The sequence below is a fragment of the Euprymna scolopes genome, chromosome 20 (genome assembly GCF_053919585.1).
Source record: "Euprymna scolopes isolate OS-2025 chromosome 20, ASM5391958v1, whole genome shotgun sequence".
NCBI lineage: Eukaryota > Metazoa > Mollusca > Cephalopoda > Sepiida > Sepiolidae > Euprymna > Euprymna scolopes.
In genome coordinates, this window is record NC_136501.1 from 89,482,408 (window position 1) to 89,503,379 (window position 20,972).

At 30.1% G+C, this 20,972-nt stretch overlaps 1 protein-coding gene across 12 annotated transcripts in view; it reads left to right on the top strand.

The window, feature by feature from the left end:
• LOC145241637 (titin-like) overlaps positions 1–20,972 on the top strand; it is a 698,616-nt gene that overhangs the window by 72,283 nt on the left and 605,361 nt on the right. For 11 of the 12 annotated variants that reach the window (XM_080104725.1, XM_080104729.1, XM_080104719.1 and 8 more), the window contains exons 12-17: positions 705–875; positions 1,330–1,509; positions 10,643–10,771; positions 18,353–18,541; positions 19,236–19,412; positions 20,488–20,637. In XM_080104725.1, the coding sequence (XP_079960851.1) occupies positions 705–875; positions 1,330–1,509; positions 10,643–10,771; positions 18,353–18,541; positions 19,236–19,412; positions 20,488–20,637 (996 nt within the window). Of the gene's footprint in view, positions 1–704; positions 876–1,329; positions 1,510–7,471; positions 7,598–10,642; positions 10,772–18,352; positions 18,542–19,235; positions 19,413–20,487; positions 20,638–20,972 lie in introns of all 12 variants that reach the window. The other variant, XM_080104717.1, reaches the window with a different exon arrangement.

Here is a 20,972-nt window from a genome sequence, read left to right on the forward strand (position 1 = left end):
ATGAGGAAAGGAAGGAACGGTCACATTTACATGTGTTGAAAGTCATTTTCAGTTAAAATTTTTTTATTTTTTTTTATTTAACGAACTTCATGCTTTCATTGAAATTTGTTGTTTTCTGACAACTTTTTAGATAATCGCTTCAGCATCTTCCATCTGTTTAAATAATGGCTGCAGATGGGGTCATAAACTGCAATAAGTATGCAAAAACCCTGTGCAATTATAATTTTTCTAACAAGATAATTTATAAAGAGACATTTAAAATAGCAGCCTTTTTCAATACAAGATTTTTTAAATATTTATTTTTTTTACTTTAATGCTCTAAGCACAGCATTTGCAAAAATGTGACAAATCTAATAGCAGACGATGCTTCATACAAAACTGTTTTATTTTTTGTTTGTCTTGTTTTTTTTTTTATAAGACACAACACAAATATATACAATACATTCAACAATTGACTAATATGTGCATGGAAATGTGACAATTTTCCATGAGCAGATGGTAAACCTTATTATAGATTCAAAATGGCCGCCATCACAATATGCAAATTAGTCAAATTTTTCAATTTTCTTTGATAGTCTTACTTATCATATTTATTATGTAATTAGTTAAAAACCAAATTTAATACTATTAAGGACTAATAGTTTTTAAAATGTTGCTAAACTATTTTCATTGTTTATTCTCATGTTTTTTATATTTATTTGCAGTTGGCTTCCTCAACTGGAAGCTTTGAAAATATTTTAAGGTCAGAAACTGATGATCTGCAAGATATTACAGAAGATGCAGTGAAGAACTTGCAGGGAATGTGGTCACAAACTCTTCAAATCCACAAAGAACTGCAAGAACTGGGAAATACCTTCCTGCAGAAATCCTCCACAGTAAGTTGCTTATATGTCCCTTTTCATATGGATATTTTAATAGTAATAAATAAAATTGATAAAGATAAAAAAACAACTCATCTTTATACAAAAGAAACCTACCATGATACTAAAAGCTGTACACAGATAAATGGAACACTTAATCTTTTCTTTTATACATGTTCCCATATATCCTATATTTTTTTCTATCTCCGTTATCACTATACTTCCTGTTTCTATATACATACTGTGTATCTTTATTTTCTCCTCAATCATCTCTATCATTTCCTGAAGTTCCCCCAAAATGGGGACAAAACATTGAAAATTTCCTTAAAGGCTAAGGTTTTTCTTCCTTTTTCGATAACTAATTATTACATATATTATGCTTTTGATATGTTGATACTTTTTTGTTATATGTATTCCAAAATGAGAGAAACATTTTTTATTAACATTTATGTATAATTTGTATTTACAGGTTAAAGACGATTCAGATTTAGATGTTGCTAAATCGGTAACTTTAGTGGAGAAAATGTTAAATGAATATCGCTACCATATGGTTTCCCTCACAGAACGTTGGGAAATATGGCAGCAACGTGTTTCTTCCAGCCAACAATTCAAGGTTCAATGGCACCAATTCATCCAAGATGCAAGGAAGGTGGGTGTTACTAAATTTATATCATTTCACATGGTTAAATATTTCCTTATTTATTATTACTAAAAGTACAAAATAGTTAACACTTGAAAACTCATAAATCCCTTAAAAATCCAATACCATATAATTTATATAAGAATTAAAATTCTATACTGAATCTGCCTCGTTTTAACTTGTGGAAACAATTTTTAAGACCTTTCTAATTCTTACAAATCGTTTCTGCATGTTAGGTTCCACCATATTGTTTTGGATTACAAGTTTTCAGTTGTTAACTATTCTGTACTTTTACTATTTAAAAAATCTTACAAATTGTTTCCATGTGTTAAAACTAGGCCTATTCGGTAGAGAATTCAGCAAGTAGTGTGTATATGCTGTTGCTATGTGTTCATTAGTTTGTGAATGTTTCTTGCTGTGCGCCTTTAACTAAAGGCCTAGCTTTAGGGGCATGTTTCCATACGTCAGATTTGAAAGAAATTGGAAAAGCAAGAGAGAGAGAGCTAGTATGTTTGGGTTTTTATATTATGTGCAAAATATTGTAACGTGAATATTTTGGTTCTTCTTATTAGAATATGTTGATTGAGATTACAATAAATCCGACATAGTTTCCATTTGCATTAATTACGCCATTGAATAAACAAATCCAATTAATTGTATTTCAAATTATCAATCATAATTCATAATAATCAAGATACATATTATGTTTGGGAATTTTTAAGATGAGGATTAATAATTTATAGGTCAGAGGTTATATCCGTGGAACGTCGTAAATATAACAACCAGGATGAGAACAGGTTTTCAAAACATTATTTAGTCAGAAGAAATCCATAAAAAAAATTTTCAGCATCAGATTTGGCATCAAACTTTTTAAAAACGTTTTAGGAATTTTGGAGATGAGAATTGCTAATTTGGATTATTTTGACTATGATTCTCATTATGTTATCAGTGGTATTCTCAAAACTTTTTGGCCAATGTAATTTCCAACCTTGTCAAACTCAGAAATTTCTCTATCAAGTTTGGGAATCTGCATGAAATTTCAAACAGAACCTTTTATTTGATCCATTGAGTTAGCATGCCCTCGTTCCTAAACATTGTTAGAATAACAAGCAAGATGTTATTTTGGTGATATCATGGAAGCACAGGATGGAGCAGATGCTAATATTGCAACAGAGCATGGATGCACGGATGGCAGCAGTAGCAACAGCCAATGTATACAAATACTGAGCTGTGTGCGAGGTGACGTCACGGCAAATGAGAAAGAAAAGAAAGATACAAAAAAAGAAAAATATGTTAGACAAAAGAGATAGACGTGTTGCACATTTGGCCCGAGAGCAACAGGAAAAGACATGTTTTCAACTTGGTTGGATAGAGTATCACGTGTTCAACATGATAGAGTCTTGTTAAGTACATTGGAGTACAAAAACACTTTTGAACAAGTGACAAGGCGTTTATCTGGAAAGTACCTGTAAATAAATATCTGTTCCACTGAAAATGATGGATTCAAATGTTTTCCTCATCTTTGCTTCCTTGCAACTACCTGTATACCAAATGTGGGTCCCGAATGTTGATATGTTTAATTTAAAAAAAAGATGTACTACATTATAATATGACAGTTAAAATTAGGAGTCGATGGAATGAGCTCAGACAACTTTTGCCATTACTAACCAGTAGAGTGTTACCGTAGTCAAACAATGGAGGCGTTTATCAGGAATATGTACACAGTGTGATGATGTATGGAAATGAAACTGAGCAGTGAGTGTTGAGGACGTGTGTTGCATGGAGAGAAATAATACGAGAACAACACAATGCATGTGTAGCACATGTGCTAAAGACAAGCTAGAATCTGATAAGCTCAGAGGTAAATTAAATTTGGACAGTACAAGGAGATATACGCAGAACAGGAGGCTTCCACATTGAAAGAATGGGTGAGAATGCTTGGTCCAATAGATGTAGAACAGTTGAGATGGCAGAGTTTGTTCATAGGGGAAGACCAAAGAAAAACATGAGATAAAGTGATATGGATCGACTTGAAAGAAAGAAGGATGAATAAAGATCTGGACAAGGATAGGTTAGTTTGGAAAACAATTTCTAAAAGCTGTCCAACATATGCCCGAATGTAAAACAGAAGAACAGCAGACTTTGTTGATATGGTCAAAAATGAATGAGAGTGCTTGGGTTAATGGATGTAGAACAGTTAAGGTAGCAGTGTCAGTCGGCAAAGGAAAATAGAAGATAATATGGACGGAAGTCATAAGGAACAACTTCAATGAAAGAAGGATGAAGATTTGGCCAAAGATAAGTTTGCTTAGAAGTTAATTTCTTAAAGCTCTTTTTGCATGCATCATAAAATGAATGTTGAACCAAAGATGATGCTGAGAATGGGATGGTGGGCAAAACAGCAGCAGTCCAATCAAAATCTGTTTCTATTGAATTAATTTTTGTTTCTGATATTTACTTAATATTTGTGTTTTAGAACATTTATGTATACTTTTCTATATGCGTCATCATATTCATGGAGATACATTTCTTTGTTTTTTTAAATAGAATAACTTTGTTAGGGTAATGTTTAAATCTCATTTGACATATTCTTCTGTGAGAAACGATACAATACCACACAAGAGAGTGTGTAAATATTTCCACTGGATCATCCGTAAAAAGTTGAATATCAAATATGGTAGCAAATTCTAGGAATACATACCAGAAAAAACAGTTGGAAATAAGTCATACACCATCCACTGTGACTATGCAACCCCTTCCACTACATACCTAGAAAACAGAGCTATTAAACCTGACATAGTGATATGGGACAAGGAGAAAGAAGCAGCCTTGGTAGAAGTTACTGTCCTCAATGATTGTGGATTAAACAGAGTTGAGAATGAAAAAAATAATGAAATACCCAAGTCTTATGTACGAAATGAAAAGAAATTGGAATCTTAGGAAGATCTCCATCATTCCAGTAATTATAGGAGCAACCGGACTGATGAAAATAATTACAAAAAAAAATATCTGGCAAATATATCTGGTTAATCAAGTGTAGATAACAACAATTGCGCTTAAAAGAATGGTTAGAATCTTGAAAAGATCTCTCTGTTGAAATGTATGATGTCTGGCATATGGTAGAATGCTCCATCTCCAATTAGAACAAAATGATAAAAAAATCAAAATTAAAAAGAAATACATGATGAAAATTACTCGTGTTTATCTGATATGTAAAGTTATTATCTGATGGATTTTTTCCAATAGCGATGCGTCTGACACGTCAGTGCTTGATTTGAACTATCCCTGTTTTGTGTTTAATGTTATTGGCACAAATATATTTCGCATTTGTTTCTTTCTGAAAATACTTATTCCGAATATTTACAGTGGATACTTTCTCCCTTCGTTCATTATACTTAAAGGAAAGTAGAAAAGATTTTATCCCCTTGAAGAGTAGATTACCTTGAAATCATTTAAAAAGCTTCGTCTAATAAAGGTAAAAAATTTGAAAGCTATTCACCTCCAATAATTAAATGAGATTAAAACAATACCTTAACATAATTAGTTATAGTTTCATAACAAGTTGATTTAATTATTACTTTAATAATAAAACACTGCTACGATATCTAATTAAAAGAAAATCCTATTAAAAAAAAAAAAAGAAATACTTATAACATAAAAATGTATCTCCATAAAGTCAAATTAATTTTTTTTTATTTGTTCGGCAATTTTCAGTTATTGTTTGAATATTTATAAAAATCTATTGTCTTTAACTATACATCATTATTTGTCATACATCTTTTTGTTGTATTTTATATGTAAATGATTGTTATTTTATTTATTTGCAGATGATGTTTTACGTCATTCCTTAAATATAACATTTGCACTTGCAATAACACTGTATAACACATCAGAACCGTTTGCATTTCAGCAACCAATAAACAAACAGAGCAGGTATTGCTACATGGGTGTTCAAATGCATACCAGTTGAGGAACTGACATCCTCATACAAGCAAAATAAATGTATACATACAAGCAAAATAAATGTATACAAGCAAAATAAATGTATACATACAAGCAAAATAAATTTATATACACAAGCAAAATAAATGTATACATACAAGCAAAATAAATGCATACAAGCAAGCAAAATAAATGTATATACACAAGCAAAATAAATGTATATACACAAGCAAAATAAATGTATATACACAAGCAAAATAAATGTATACATACAAGCAAAATAAATGTATACAAGCAAAATAAATGCATACATACAAGCAAAATAAATGTATATACACAAGCAAAATGAATGTATACATACAAGCAAAATAAATGTATACAAGCAAAATAAATGTATATACACAAGCAAAATAAATGTATATACACAAGCAAAATAAATGTATACATACAAGCAAAATAAATGTATATACACAAGCAAAATAAATGTATACAAGCAAAATAAATGTATACATACAAGCAAAATAAATGTATACATACAAGCAAAATAAATGTATATACACAAGCAAAATAAATGTATACATACAAGCAAAATAAATGTATACAAGCAAAATAAATGTATACAAGCAAAATAAATGTATACAAGCAAAATAAATGTATATATACAAGCAAAATAAATGTATATATACAAGCATACATCTATTTAACTATAGATATTAACATCATAACAACAAATAAGCATTCTTAGTCTTCCGACTGCCATAAGTCTAGCTAGTGGACCAAATGGGAGCAGAAAGTAGACTTTGAGTTTACTTTTGGCAGCCTTATAAATCTCGCTTCCCTTGTTTTGTACTTTAGTTTTCGCATTCCATGTGTGATATTTCTGACAAAGGGGTAAGAATTGCTGTTTTCTAAGAGTATGCAAAATATCTAAATTAATGTCTACCTCTTGAACAAAGTAAAGATGTGAAGTGAATGTGTGTGTGCATGCATATATATATATATATATATATATATATATACATATATTTAGTAATGTGATTGATAATTTAAAAATCAAATAATAATTAAATTAAAAATCCGTTTCATAAGAAGGAACAACGACAAAATCAATTATTTGTACGATCGTTTCGGAAAACAATGTTTTTATTGTGGTAGACATCAAGTTACGGACAATAATTATTACATATAGTTTTTTATTAAACAAGGTTTCCTCATCAGCAAATATTGGAAAGGGTTTTTATTAAATGTAAAAGACACCATAAATAAACCTAGATTTAAAGTAAGGCAGATGTATCTGGAAAAAATTAAAATAAAGGTATGGATTTAAAACTTGATAAAAAAATTAATATGTGTTAGGGATAGAAATAAAATAGAGTAAAATTATAAATATAAACTTGGTTTACATACAATATTATACATACATATACAAATACATACATGCATATATATGAAAAAGTATACAACATATATATATATATATATACATATACATAGATATACATATATATATATACACAAAAACATACGTACAAATATTTACCTTTTAATTTTTCGCCTTTTGAAATCAGGAACTATGGTTAAAGTACTCATATAGATGCTTGCTATAGCTTTTCAGCTTATGAAATGATAAATTTTCAAAAAGAACGCTTATGTAATAATTTATTTCCGTTAACGTACTTTTGATTAACGGACACCAAGGTTTAGAATTCGAAAGAAATTGGAGGATAATGTTATTTGTATAATTAAATAATGTAAGGGGGATAATTAGGCATATTTCTTTAATTAAAGAATGTAAGGGAGATAATTAGTCTAACTTATAATAATTAAAAAAAAAGAATATAATGGTTTCATGCAATAATAAGATTTTAAAATAATGCAAAGCTTCATGGGAAGATATTTCTGAATTATTTTTTTTTAAGGAAAAACGTTTGCTTTTGTCGTCGAATACAATAAATTGAAACTTGTTTGTCAATGTTCTTGATTGTAAAAAAAAATATAGTTTGAAGATCATCCATGTCCTATTTTTCAGACAATTGATTGGGTCATGAAAGTTGAGCATGATTTTTTCCCTGTTATTGCTGGTCAACTTGGTACTTCGATGGAAAATGTACAAGGTTATCAGAAAAGACTTGATGATTTCTTACCTGTCTATAAGGTAATGCACTATACAGGGTTAGATGAAAGCCATTTTCTTTTCAGAAGGTTATCTGTACTGAGACGGAGAATAATAAGAGACTGGTATGCCATTGGTAAAGGTTTTAATTATGAATTGTAACCCCCCCCCCAAAAAAAAAAAAATTAACAGAACTCCTCTTCACATAAACCGTAATTAATTCACACCACTAACTCTCAATTTCAATGTTTTCTCTCAGCTGTCAAACACATGACTCTCTGTCCTTCCCAAATTGTCCTTCTTAAAGCAGTTGTTGCCCTCATATGCACACTGTAGGGCATCCTTCAGTCTTGGAGACTATGGAGGTGTGCATGGTGAAAGACACCATCGACAGTGTCTGATTAGGCGTTCCTGAATTTGCATGGTCGGATGCAGATATTGCAGGTATAAGTAAATGCACTGAGTGAAGCAGTAGGATCGAGCTGGGGAATATCCTGGTTGTTTTTCCTTTTATGTCTTTTCCCTGTTTCCTGGTCTCTGTATCTTTCTTCACTTGGAGTAAATCCCTGCGATACCACAGCTTTCTAGGATGATCAGCATGTGCCATCCACCTGGCATGATCGATACCACATGTACACGTCGCGTTTACAACCATTCATGAAGCACAGGCGTGGACGACTTTTCAGTTCGATGGTGACATCTCAAATGAGTTTGGAGTAAAAAGTGGCATAAAGCAAGATTGTGTCTTAGCGCCAATTCTCTTCAGCATCTTCTTCGCCCTTCTATTAAAACATGCTTTCGGCCAGCACACAATGGTGTCTACTTGCACACAAGAAATGATGGTCGTCTCTTTAACATTGCTCGTCTGCACTCAAAGATCAAAATAAGAAAAACTATATGCAAATTAATGGGCATATATACAAAGAATCACAAAAAATCCAAGTGTTTTTACTTTTTCTTTTCCTGATTACATTACTTGACAGGCCAAGCAGATGCACTGCCATTTGTATGAGTAATTTCTTCTACATTAAATTGACTTTTCTATTTTATTCACAAAATAAATACAACAACAATGAGGCAGCTTCTGTCACTAAGAGACTCTCGATCGAGGATCCGTTTTCGACAATCAGTCTAGAAAAAACTGAGTTGTTTTGGTGGGCTTTTATCTGTCGAACTGAGGTATTAGTTTTGGGTAGTTCTAGGCAGATGGACCTCCTAGGTCTTGCCTCATCTTTTTGGGGAGGAGTTATTTTATTGCTAACTGCCTAAAACACCCTAACCAAAGAATGCTGATGGAGTTGCTCATGCAATTTTTAATAGGCCAGAGTGGACTTTCTTTGCAGGCTTGATTTTCCCCACCTTCCGACTTTGTGCAACATCTTTCTGTGGTGAGAATGAAGTAAATAATTTTGGCTAGGAACAAAGTGTAATATCTGTCCTGATGCTAAACATAGTTTATTTTGTCCTCTGTCAGTGAAGGATAAGTTATTGTAGATTGGGGCAATTTTTATTTTTATTCCAATTCAGAGTGCCCCTTTTTTGTGGAGCTGGATTTTCCTTGCATTAAAAAACAAATTTGTGTTTAACTTTCCCCTTTCTGGGGAGACGAGTAAATAGAAAATGTAGGGCAGTTAAACAATTAAATAGTCTTCATTTAATGTTGCTGATACGGAAGATCTGCAAACTTTAGCCTTTTTTAAGCATGTTTGGCAGTAGGAGTCATGGGTTGGGCAGTGGCGATGCAGATGATGTGAATTCTTGCAAAAGAAATAAATTTCTTTGGGTCTTGTATATTTTTGTATAACAGCCAGACTTGCATCTGCTCTTGATGAGATTATTGGAGAGGAAATTATATTCTCCTTGTTGTAGTATGCGGATTGTTTTTTGGTTTGTTCAAGAGATCTAGCCATCTTATATCCTTCTCAAAAATTAGCAAAGGATTTCTCAAAAAGCTCTTGTTGAACTGCAGGGAAGGAGATAGACTTGTTTGTTTTTAGCTTCAGGTGTTGTTGACATTGAAGATAATGTGATAAAATATATTGTCGCCACTCATAGCAAATATGAGTGCAGAAGAGATTTAGTTTAGATTGCTAGAAGAGTTTGTGTAGCTGGTTTTTCCAGTTTCATGATGATGGAGGTTGTTCTGCTAGTTCTTGTTTTTTGTTTCTTACATGACTTTTATGTCCCCTTATGAAGATGGAAATCTTGATAAAATGCCTTTAATAAGAAAATATTTTGTAACCATGCTATTAGCGACTGTTTAATATTATAATAAATCAAATGTTATAACTATTTGTCATTCATTAATTTATTTATTATCAGACATCGTTTCATTTTAGCATTAATAGCCTACTTGATGGCTTAGGACAAATTGAAATACAGTGTATTTGTCTAGACTCATCTATTAAAATGTTGCTAAATAGTAACAGAGACAGAAAGTAAGTTTTGTTTCTTGTTTCATACATTACTTTTATGTCTCCTTATGAAGATTAAAATCACAATAACATGCCCCATCATCATTCGTAGCAAGTAATAAAAGTGCTGAAGGAACTTGCCTCAAATTTCAGGCTGCGTTTGTGTAACATGTAAGATCTGGTTATGAACAAAAAAGGAAAACAAAATCGCGTTCGCACCTGGTTATATATTGGCAGGTCTTGCAAAGTAACATAAAATCTCATTACTCATATGCAAATAAGATGGTGCCAGCTTTTATAAAAAGCCTCTTTTCAGAGAAGGAAATGATTGTTTAGAGTCGCAAATTTGAAACATAACATATAGTATTGAGGTGTGACAATTGTAAGTTTGTAATTTTTCTGTGTTAAAGGCTGTGGTCTTCGTGTCGTATCTTTCTGTACAAAGAACTCTGTTCATTTCGTTTGTAATTATAATCTTCATCACAAGTATACTGGTCTCTTATTATTCTCCATCCAAATACAGTATCAACTCAAACAAAAGCGACTTTATTTTCAGAAAGGTATCAAAGACAAAAGCCACTTTCTTTTCAGAGGGCTAATCAATTTAGAATAACTGTTAGCATAGGCTAAATGTACTAGTTATCTATATTGTTGAGATATTTTCATGTTGTAGACCATTGACTGGATTATGAGTGTGGAGCAAGAATTGTTTATGCCCTACATATCGGGTCATCTGGGCGAAAATAAGCAGACAACCGAAGAGCTGCAAAAGAAACTTGAAGATTATGGACCGATCGTAAAGGTATTAAGGCCATAATAGGCTATTTGTGTGGGTCCCGAGTTTTATTTCCAAGAAATTTGCATGGTTTTTAAAAACTGCATGTCAATTCAGAAAAATTACTTAAAATTCCCCAAAAGTTTTATATTAGAACTAGATTAAAAAATTATAATTTTAATAAAAAAAAATATTTATTTTTTCTTAAATTTGATAAAATTATATTAAATATATTATATAAAAATCATAATAAATATAAAAATTTTAACGTCAGTATTAAATTGTGAGCATACTTGTTGGACAAGGGGGATAATTCAGAGTAATAGAGTTACTTGTCTTTCTCGTCTGCTCGTTGGGCCTTCTTTCATTTTGATTAGTTTACGTTTTATTTTGTGTTGTATTTATACGCACAGGAATAAAGTCTCTTTGTACTTTCAAGCGGTTTCGTGTAATACATCTTTGGTGAAGCAAAAGAACAAGCGACAAAGTCCGCAGCAAATAATGTCAAATAAAAAAATGATTTTATTTCTTTCAAAAAAAAATAAATAAATAAAATAAAGAGATCAATAAATATTTAATAAAGTAATATATTTTTTATAATACTAAAAACAGATTCAAAACAATGAAACAATAATATTTTATTTAATTTATGAAAAAAATAATTAAATATAATGCGAAATTTTTATCTGGCACTTTTTGCTGCAGACTTCGAGTCGCCTATTCTCTTTATTCACTACATCTTTATTTACTAGCATGGTGGCAGCAGTGGGATCACCAGTAAATAAAGTATATTGCACGAAAACGTTTGAAAGTGCGAAACAGAATGTAAAACTGATCAAAATGGAAGAAGCTCACCAAGCAGACAAGTTAGTTATTCCCCCCTTGCCCAACAAGTATGCCGATGATTCAACACTGGTATAGCATAAATAAAATATGTGTGTAATGTTTTATAAAAATCAGTAAATAAAATTCAACAAATATACAAAATCATGTTCCTAGTTATCAATATTCCATATTTCATTGAAAATACTTATCGTAGATCTGAAATAACAAACACTTATTTTAATTTGTAAATTAATGTCAGTTTATATGGGCATATAAATTTAATAGTCCTAATCAAAATCCATGTTTTAAAACTATATTCAAGGGAAATACGATATTTTGTTTGATAAAATGGTATTTTATATTACAACTAACAAAGTATACGAAAATACATAAAATTAACATTATAATTCATATAAGACATATCGTTTGTTATATTGTGATATTCATTAAAATATTATATAAAATACTTTGTTTTAGGATTATTTTTGATTAAGACTTATTAATTTGTGCGTGTTTTTTTTTAATTCAATTTTTGTTTATTTTTATTTTATTTTATTTTATTTATTATTATTTTTTGCATGACTCTTTAAATTGAATATCTGTATTCGTAGATTTGTTTTTCATTATTTTCTTTTCATTTTGTGACATTTTCCTTTTCCATACTTCCCTCCTTTATATTGCAGTAGTTATAGGCGTTTGATGATAATAAATCAAGCGAGATAACTCTATGTGACTCTCGTTTAATATATTTATTTTACAATACAATCACACTATTAGCAGCTGTTTAATATTATGATAAATCAAACGTTATAACAATATTTGTCACTTATTTAATCTTCCTTGTTGGGTTAGGACATGCTGAATACAATGTTTTTGTCAAGACATCATCTATAGTAAGGTTGCTAAATAGTTACATAGGCAGAAAGTACTCTACAAAATAAATACATCCTAGTGGTTGTGATTTTTACCAACAAAATACAGCCGTTCATTGAACTGTTAATTCTAGCCACTTAAAGAAGTTCTATGAAGAATAAGGGGGGGAAAAAAAAAAAAAAAGATGGTAGACAACGTTTGTGAATGGACGAACATAAACATAAAACAAGCAAACATCTTGATTCAAGATCACAAGGCTTGAAGGACACTCAACCATGTTAATCCATATTCTACAGCTAGTGGAAGAAAATTTTAATTTATTTATTAAGCCATGAAAATCATTCTATTAATCGTTTTTAATGGCACTTTAGGGATTGCTTGTTAGCATGCCTGATAAAATAATTAATTGATAGTAGAACACAAAGCATGGAATAAATAACAAAACATCTTTTAAAAACAACTCATCAAAAAGATTTATTTAGACAACAGAAAGTTAAAGGTTGGACTGTGTACGAGTTGGAAAAAGGGGGAGTAGAAAGTTCTTTGGGTGTATCAATTAGGCGGCAGCTCTTTGTGCTATCCCAGGTTGGTTAGCAGTTATAGTCAGTGAAAATCTTTGATGCCAAAATGTCCAGTGGACAGGGACAAGAGAAGAATAGGTGTCTGCCTTTGCTGATTGTCCAGTTCTCTCTGCCAATTGACCTAGTTTTCAAAGGGACTGAAACAAGTTCCGTAGGGGACAAATGAATCAATGCGCCCTGTCAATCACGATAACTAAAACTGAGTTTCATTTAATGTATTTGTTTTACAATGGAATTACTGTCATTGTTAAATTTAAAATATTTTCTAACTGAATGCAGAATATTTGAATACAACAAAATTCTTATGAATGTGATTTCGGTTTCACGGTTCAAATATAAAATTATTTAAAATTGCTTATTTTCTAATATGCATGTTTCTAAAGTTTTAAATCTATTTAGTTTCATTTAAAAAAAAACTCTTTAATTGAATACGTTTATCTTTCCAAATATTCAATATTCGATAGCTTCTAATTCAGTCAAACTTGTTACAAGTTGATATTTTTCTTGTGAATATTTCATGTAATGAATAAGCTTATAAAAGCGAATACAATTTAGATTAAAAAATGTGATTAATTACAAAACATGTGTCAAGTTTGACTTCTTTATTGCAATTATGTTATATCTAAAATGCATATTTCTTTCTTTTAAAAAATATGCATAGTTTCGTTCTGTTCGTATTACATTTAAAAAGATTTAATGCTTTTGCTTAATTAAACAAAGTTAAAACCGCAACCATTTAATTCATTAAAAAAATTACAACTGCAATCATTTAATTCATTTAAAAAGTTACAACTGTAATCATTCAATTCATAAAAAAAAATTACAACTGCAATCATTCAATTCATTAAAAAAGGTTACAACTGCAATCATTCAATTCATAAAAAAAGTTACAACTGCAATCATTCAATTCATTAAAAAAAAAGTTACAATTGCAATCATTTAATTTATTAAAAAAAATTACAGCTGCAACCATTCAATTCATTAAAAAAAAATTACAACTGCAATATTCCAACTCATTTCTCCTGTGTTTCATTTGTTTGTCTTTTTTTTTAATTCATTAATATTTCTGCTTCTTTCTGACTCGAACAACATTTAATCATTCTTTTGGAAGATTGAAAATGTTGTTCATTTTTGTGATAATTATTAATAAATTTACAATTTATATGAACTATTTCATCAACTGAATAAATAACTAGATGTCAATTGGAATAATGATAAATCATATGACACTAACTATACTATTTTGAATAATAAAAATGTTTAAAAACAATTTGCAAACATAGAGCTTACTAAGCTAGTATAATCATTTCATTATTTAGCATCTTTAAAACATGTGAAAGAACTGAAATATGTTCGTCTCTTGTTGACATTTTTAATGAATTAAGTAAGCAATATATATGTCTAATTAAAATTCATTTTCGTTAAATGATATACTAGAAGAACACCCGTCCCAAGACGGGCAATATTAATTCCCAGGAAAGTTTTGCACCACTTTTATGTTTGCTGAAATTAAGATCAACATTTAATGATCCTAAACCTCATCTCTATGATCCTTATTCCAATTTTGATCAAAATCTATTACATAATTTTAATTCTAGAAAAATGCCTAAAATTTAAGGGGTCTTACAAAACAATTAAAATGTAGGGGATCTTACTTAATTGGTGTCTGATGGGTATGAATTAAATTCAATGCAAATATGAAATATTTGAATTTTCAGATGGGCAGTTGTACCCATGTTATGCCCCTAAAACCTTTTTAAAATGCTCCAAAGAAACTGAAAAGTGGGGAATATTTATTAATTGATGCCTAATACCTATTGTTAAAATTTCATTTTTACGAAGGGGCATCACAAATTTTAAACTCTTTTATACAAAAATGAATTAAACTAAATAAAACCCACATTACGACTCCCTTCGACCTTGCAGCCATGTTTCCAAATTCATAGTGTTCGATTGATTAGTTTAGATGCGAATCTTGTACGTAAAAATACATGAACATATACACATACTTAACATTATACGAAGGTAAATACACATTGGACTTGATTATAAAGTAGAGGGTTACCCAATTCGAAGTTGAGATTTTATTGTCACAATGATTTAATAAAGTGATTTTTTTTTTCTACAGAAGTAATTCATTAATGTTTCATCTTCTAAGTTAAAAAAAAACTATGAAATATGAAGTATAATTTGTAAATTTATTAATTTTTTATCTGTTATGGTTTTGTGTGTCTCTATTCTGTGGTGTTCAACCATTTTTTTTTTTTTTTTCACATTTCTGAATTTTTGAAACGAGGATTGATTGTTCATATTATTTAGATTCTTCAGAGGACTGTTCTCATTTTGAGTGTTATTTTCATAACGTTTCCATCGATATAACCTCCGATCTTCTTCAGGTGTATTTTATCAAACTCTGGAATCTTTCTGTCAAATTCTGGAATCTGCACAGAATTTATTTGATCCATGGGGCTAGCTTGCTCTTAGTAAAAGTCCTAAGTAATTTGCAATTCTATTTTGAGTATTGTCCATTCTGATTGAGCCTTCAATCTCCAGGAGGGTGTAACTTTACAACTGAGTTTATCGACTATTAGTAGCAGATTCCAACAGAAAGATTCAAGAATTCAGCAAGATACACCTGAAGAAGGTCGGAGGTTACATCGACTGAAACGTCGTGAAAATAACTCTCAAGATGAGAACAGTAGTCTGAAGAATCCGAATAATACGGTTGTTTTGTTTTTTTTTTTAAATTTATTTTCTGTTTTTACTCCCATCATTCTTTTCATTGTGACTTTTTGATTTCTTTCACAATCAAACGACCTTAACTTTTTTGTTTTTTTTAATCAATTTTCCATTTTATGTCATGATTATCTATTCTTATCCTACAATTCATTTTAGATTTTTCATCTTAAATCAAAATTAAGAATCATCATTTTATTTATAAGGATCTGAGAAGGATTTCTTTAAATAACGTTTGTATTAAATAACGTTTGTATGTTCATGTAATTTTAGATAACTTTCATTGTTAATGTCGGTTATTAAAAAGAAAAGTAAACAAGAATTATTTTATATAAAATATGCCAGAAAATTTTATGTGCAATTGAACTTTCTTCAAACTGAAGCAATTACATTTCGGTTAATTTAGGTTTTGTATTGTCTCCACTTACCAATGTATAGTCAGTTTTGCACACGATAATCAACTTTTCCTGGGCACTCATTCATACAAAATATTTTAAATTCCTTCATAGATATTATTTTTTATTCCTGTTTATTATAATCATGCTCTCTAATAAATTATTTTTTAAAACATTCTGATAAATTATTTTTTAAACATTCTGATAAATTATTTTTTAAACATTCTGATAAATTATTTTTTAAAACATTTTGATAAATTATTTTTTAAACATTCTACTGAATTATTTTTCAAAACATTATTTCTCAAATAAATTATATTTCAAAACATCCATTATGTTTTTTAACTTAATCTTAACACTAACTGGCAGCCTTTCAGACTTAGGGTTAGTAATAAAGTGGCTTGGGAGAGTAGAAAGTGGATCTTGTGTTTACTTTCGGCAGCTACGTAATACTCGCCCCCTTTATTTTATCCTTTAGTCTTTACATTCGAGAAACAATGTTTCTGACAAAGAGGGAAGAATTGCTGTTTTCTGGGTCAGAATCTATTCCATCTAACACTTATCGTTGGCAAGTTGTGACCTTGAAGTAATATATATTTATATTAGCTTCTTATACATCAAGTGGCTTTATGCCTTGTCTGTAGCGATTTTGATTTATAAAAATGTTAACTACCTTAATACGTTAGAATCCAGAGTTTCTAGCCTTCTGTACTACCGATTGTGAATTACCTCCTTGTTGTCTTATTTCTTTTCTATTCATTAAGGTCACAAGTCAATTTTGAACCCAATACTTTTTAACTCTTTTAGAGCACTCGTTTGTATGAGATATTTAAAATTATGTTATGGCCAATATAATTATTTTTTATTGTTATTTATGTTACTCGTGTTCTTCCTTTCTCCCCAATAAATTATTTCTCCCCAATAAATTATTTCTCCCCAATAAATTATTTCTCCCCAATAAATTACTTTTTTTTAAACATCTATTACGGTCTCAACCTAACCCAAATTATTTTTTTAAATATTATTTCTCAAATAAATTATTTTTTAAAACATCCATTATGATCTATAACCAAATTCTAACACCAACTGGCAGCCTGTCAGACTTAGGGTTAGTGGTAAAGTAGTTTAGGAGAGTAGAAAGTGGATCTTGGGTTTACTTTTGGCAGCCACATAACTCTTGCTTCGCTTATTTTGTCCTTTACTCTTTACATTTCTCACAATTAAAAAATTTTGTTAAGTGCCTTAAAATGCTAGAATGGCCCGAAAATGGAGGATCAGGTTATTTAAATTTATATACAAAACTGGCCCTATATTGTAAATTCTAAAATAATTTTTTTTTTTTTAGAATTTACAGTATGAGGTCAGTTTTGTATTTGAATTTAACATAAAATGATCCCCCACTTTCGGGCTATTCTAGCGTTTTAAGGCACTTAACAACATTTTTTACCACTAACTGTAAGAAATGTGAGAACTAAAAGGCAATTTTTTTCAGGGTGTTCATACATAATCGCTTAAAAAAAGTAGAATCCCATTATTTATTTTTTTTTTTTTTTGATGTTATAGAAATAAATTATTTTTGAAAACATTCGTTAACATCCTAACCTAATCCTAATTCGCAGCCTCTCAAACTTAGGGTTAGTGATAAAGCAAATATTAACTGCCCTAAAACACTAGAATGGCCCGGAAATGGAGAATCATTTTATGGTAAATTTATATGTGAAACTGATCTTCCACTGTAAATTCTAAAATAATTGTTTGTTTTTTTTTCTTTATTTTGGATGTTCACACGTAATCGCCTAAAAAAGCTACCATCTAATTTTTTGGAGGGGAGAAGCTTATTCAGCAGATCGTGTTAATATATAAATCTACAAGGAAAAACATATTTGTTGTTACGGTCTTATTTTTAAGGTACAAAAATGATATAACATCGTAGTAATAGACATTACAAAACCCAAATTGCTCAGTTAATAAAGTTCAAAAGTATTAAAGTATAAAAAAATTGTTTTAGGTACAAAACTTGCTAAGATACGATTTTTCTTTTTCTTCTTTTTTAATGTATTAAATTTTTAAAAATAATGTTCACAACTGATCAAATCATAGAAAGGTCTTCAATTTTTGTTGAAACGATTTCTATTTGCAATAAAATGCATAGTTTTATAAAACTAATCTGTTTTTCTCTTCTTCATTTCCTTTTTCAGGAAGCTGAAGAAAAAATTAAAGTCCATTTGAAAACCGCTGAAGAGCTGGCTTCAAAAGGAGACACAAAAGGGCAGAAGGACCAGATCATTAATGAATTGGTCAAAGTGCACCAACGCTTCCAGGCCAGAATCACAGAATATCAAATACTACTGAAACTGACAATACAGTTCTTTGGAAGTCTACACCAGGTAACCATTAATTATAAAAAAAAATATATTTAACAAAAAAGGGAAAACTATCATACAGCTCAATCATGGCCTTTGGGCCAATATCACAGTGTAGCATCTGTTCTGATACTCTCGGTATGAAATCCTTCATGGCTGAGACAAGTTTTCTTTTGTTCCTATTTAGGAGATGGATTTTCCCCACATTAAAAACCGACCTTGTGTCTAACTCTGTCCTCGTGGAGAGGCAAGTAAATAGGAACAGTGGTAGTTAAAAGTAAAATAATGTTATCCCTTGGCCTTTTTTGTTGGTAATTTCTGGTTGGTTTTATACACCCCAACCTGAGACAATAAAGTTGTATACCAGCTAGATGATAACTGATTGCAATCGAAATATCATCCAATTTTGGCTTTATTATTTTTGTAAAAATTTGAGATAAACATCTACAGATATGACCGACTCAGCAAAATAATCGCATACCCAAGTTCCACCATTACTGATCATCATGGTGTTGTCTCACAGTCTACCTGACACTCATTAACTCTTATCCTCGAGTTTTCCTTGGGCCTTGATAAGTGGTGACCCACTATTAAAAAAATGTTTATATCAAAAAAATAATTGTGACGGACGGGCGGACGGACGGACAGACGAACAGCCGAACAAAATATTTATAAACAATGAAAATGATATAAACTATACACTGATGCTTTCTTTCAGCTTGATGAGCTCATCAACAGAACAGAGAAAGAATATACAACTGCTGAATTACCCTCTGATCTCAATCAAGCTGAACGGATGCTGGAAGAGCATAAGATGAAGAAAAGTGAAGTTAATCAATTGCTTACATTTACCGCCGATGAAGGCGAGAAAATTGTTGTCCGAGTCAGGCAGCAGGTGAGTCAACTAGTTTTCATATTCAAGCCATAAAAAATTTAAAAAATGTTTTAGTAGCACAATAGAAGAATTTTTTTTTAGTGTATAAGTTTTGATATTATTAGAAATACAGTTTTAATATTATTATAATGTTTAAATAAATAGATGATGACTTTTCAAACTAATATATATATATATATATATATATATATAGGATATATAAAGAACCCCAAAATGTATTTATGAAGAGAAATAGAAAACGTGTGCATACACAAAATAAATTTTACCTTACGATAACAAAACATTAAAAATAAATAAATGTATATATAATAACAACGCAATAATGGTAATAATACTAAAAAATAATAAATAAAAATATAAGTAGACATATCTGAATACATCCAGATTAAAATTAGGTTGCCTAATAATCAAAGAAAAGATGGCTCTATTCCCTCCAAAAAAGGACAAAGAAAGAGGTGAAGTAACCGTCTGCTTGTAAACACGCAATCAATGACTAATGGGTGCATGAATAACAAAGAATCTGATTGGTTAAGTAGCGAACTGAGCACCACGTGAATATATAAAAACATGCCGTAGCACCAATTCCATGCAATAATCTGATTAATCTTCACAAAGATGAAACATAAAATTCTGTGTAGCTTGTCATATATATTTTCAAAACTTTCTCTCTCTCTCTCTCTCTCTCTCTCTCTCTCTATATATATATATATATATATATATATATATATATATATATAGAGAGAGAGAGAGAGAGAGAGAGAATAGTAGAATTTAAAGAATGTGTTGCAATCAAAAAGAATTTTTTTTAATTCTAACAAATGTTAAAAAAAAAAAAATTATTTTCACGTCACAAATACGCCGCATATTTTCAAATATTGCATTGCATTTATGCTATTTTTGAAATAATGACGAAGTGTTGATGAATATATGTTTTTTTCTTTATCGTTTCCCACATATGTATATGGGGAAACGATAAAGGAAAAAACAAAATTATTTATATATTCAATTAAATTAACTTAAAAAAAAAATCAGTATTTACTTATTCAATATCGAATGACGTTTTTATATATTTTAGGGTGCTGATGCTGCCGCTCAGGATGAGGTAAGGCGTGTTATGGAAATTTCAGAAAATTATAAGCGTCGCTGGAACCAGACATGGGAAGAACACGATCGACGTCTAGCACAAAACCTTCAAATTTGTCAGTTCAATTTTGATCTCAGACAGGTAAGCAATTTTTTCGAATTGTTTCAATACAAAAAAAAAAAATTGTTCACGTCTTAAATATTTTATTGCTCAATTTAATGATACAATGGTAACATTTTCTGTTACTAAAAAATATAATGCTTTCTCCCTGGCTGCATATTATTGCTATGCTGGGTGGATTATATAAGTGTAAAAGAACTACATCCAATACGTAGTTAAAGCAAAATAAATTGTTTTGAACTATGAAGATATAATTTCCAACGCTATTATTAATGTTTACCCATTTATTTAATTTTTTTTATCATCGCTTATGTTTGGATTCATGCTTTGAAACATGACATAAATCATAAATATAT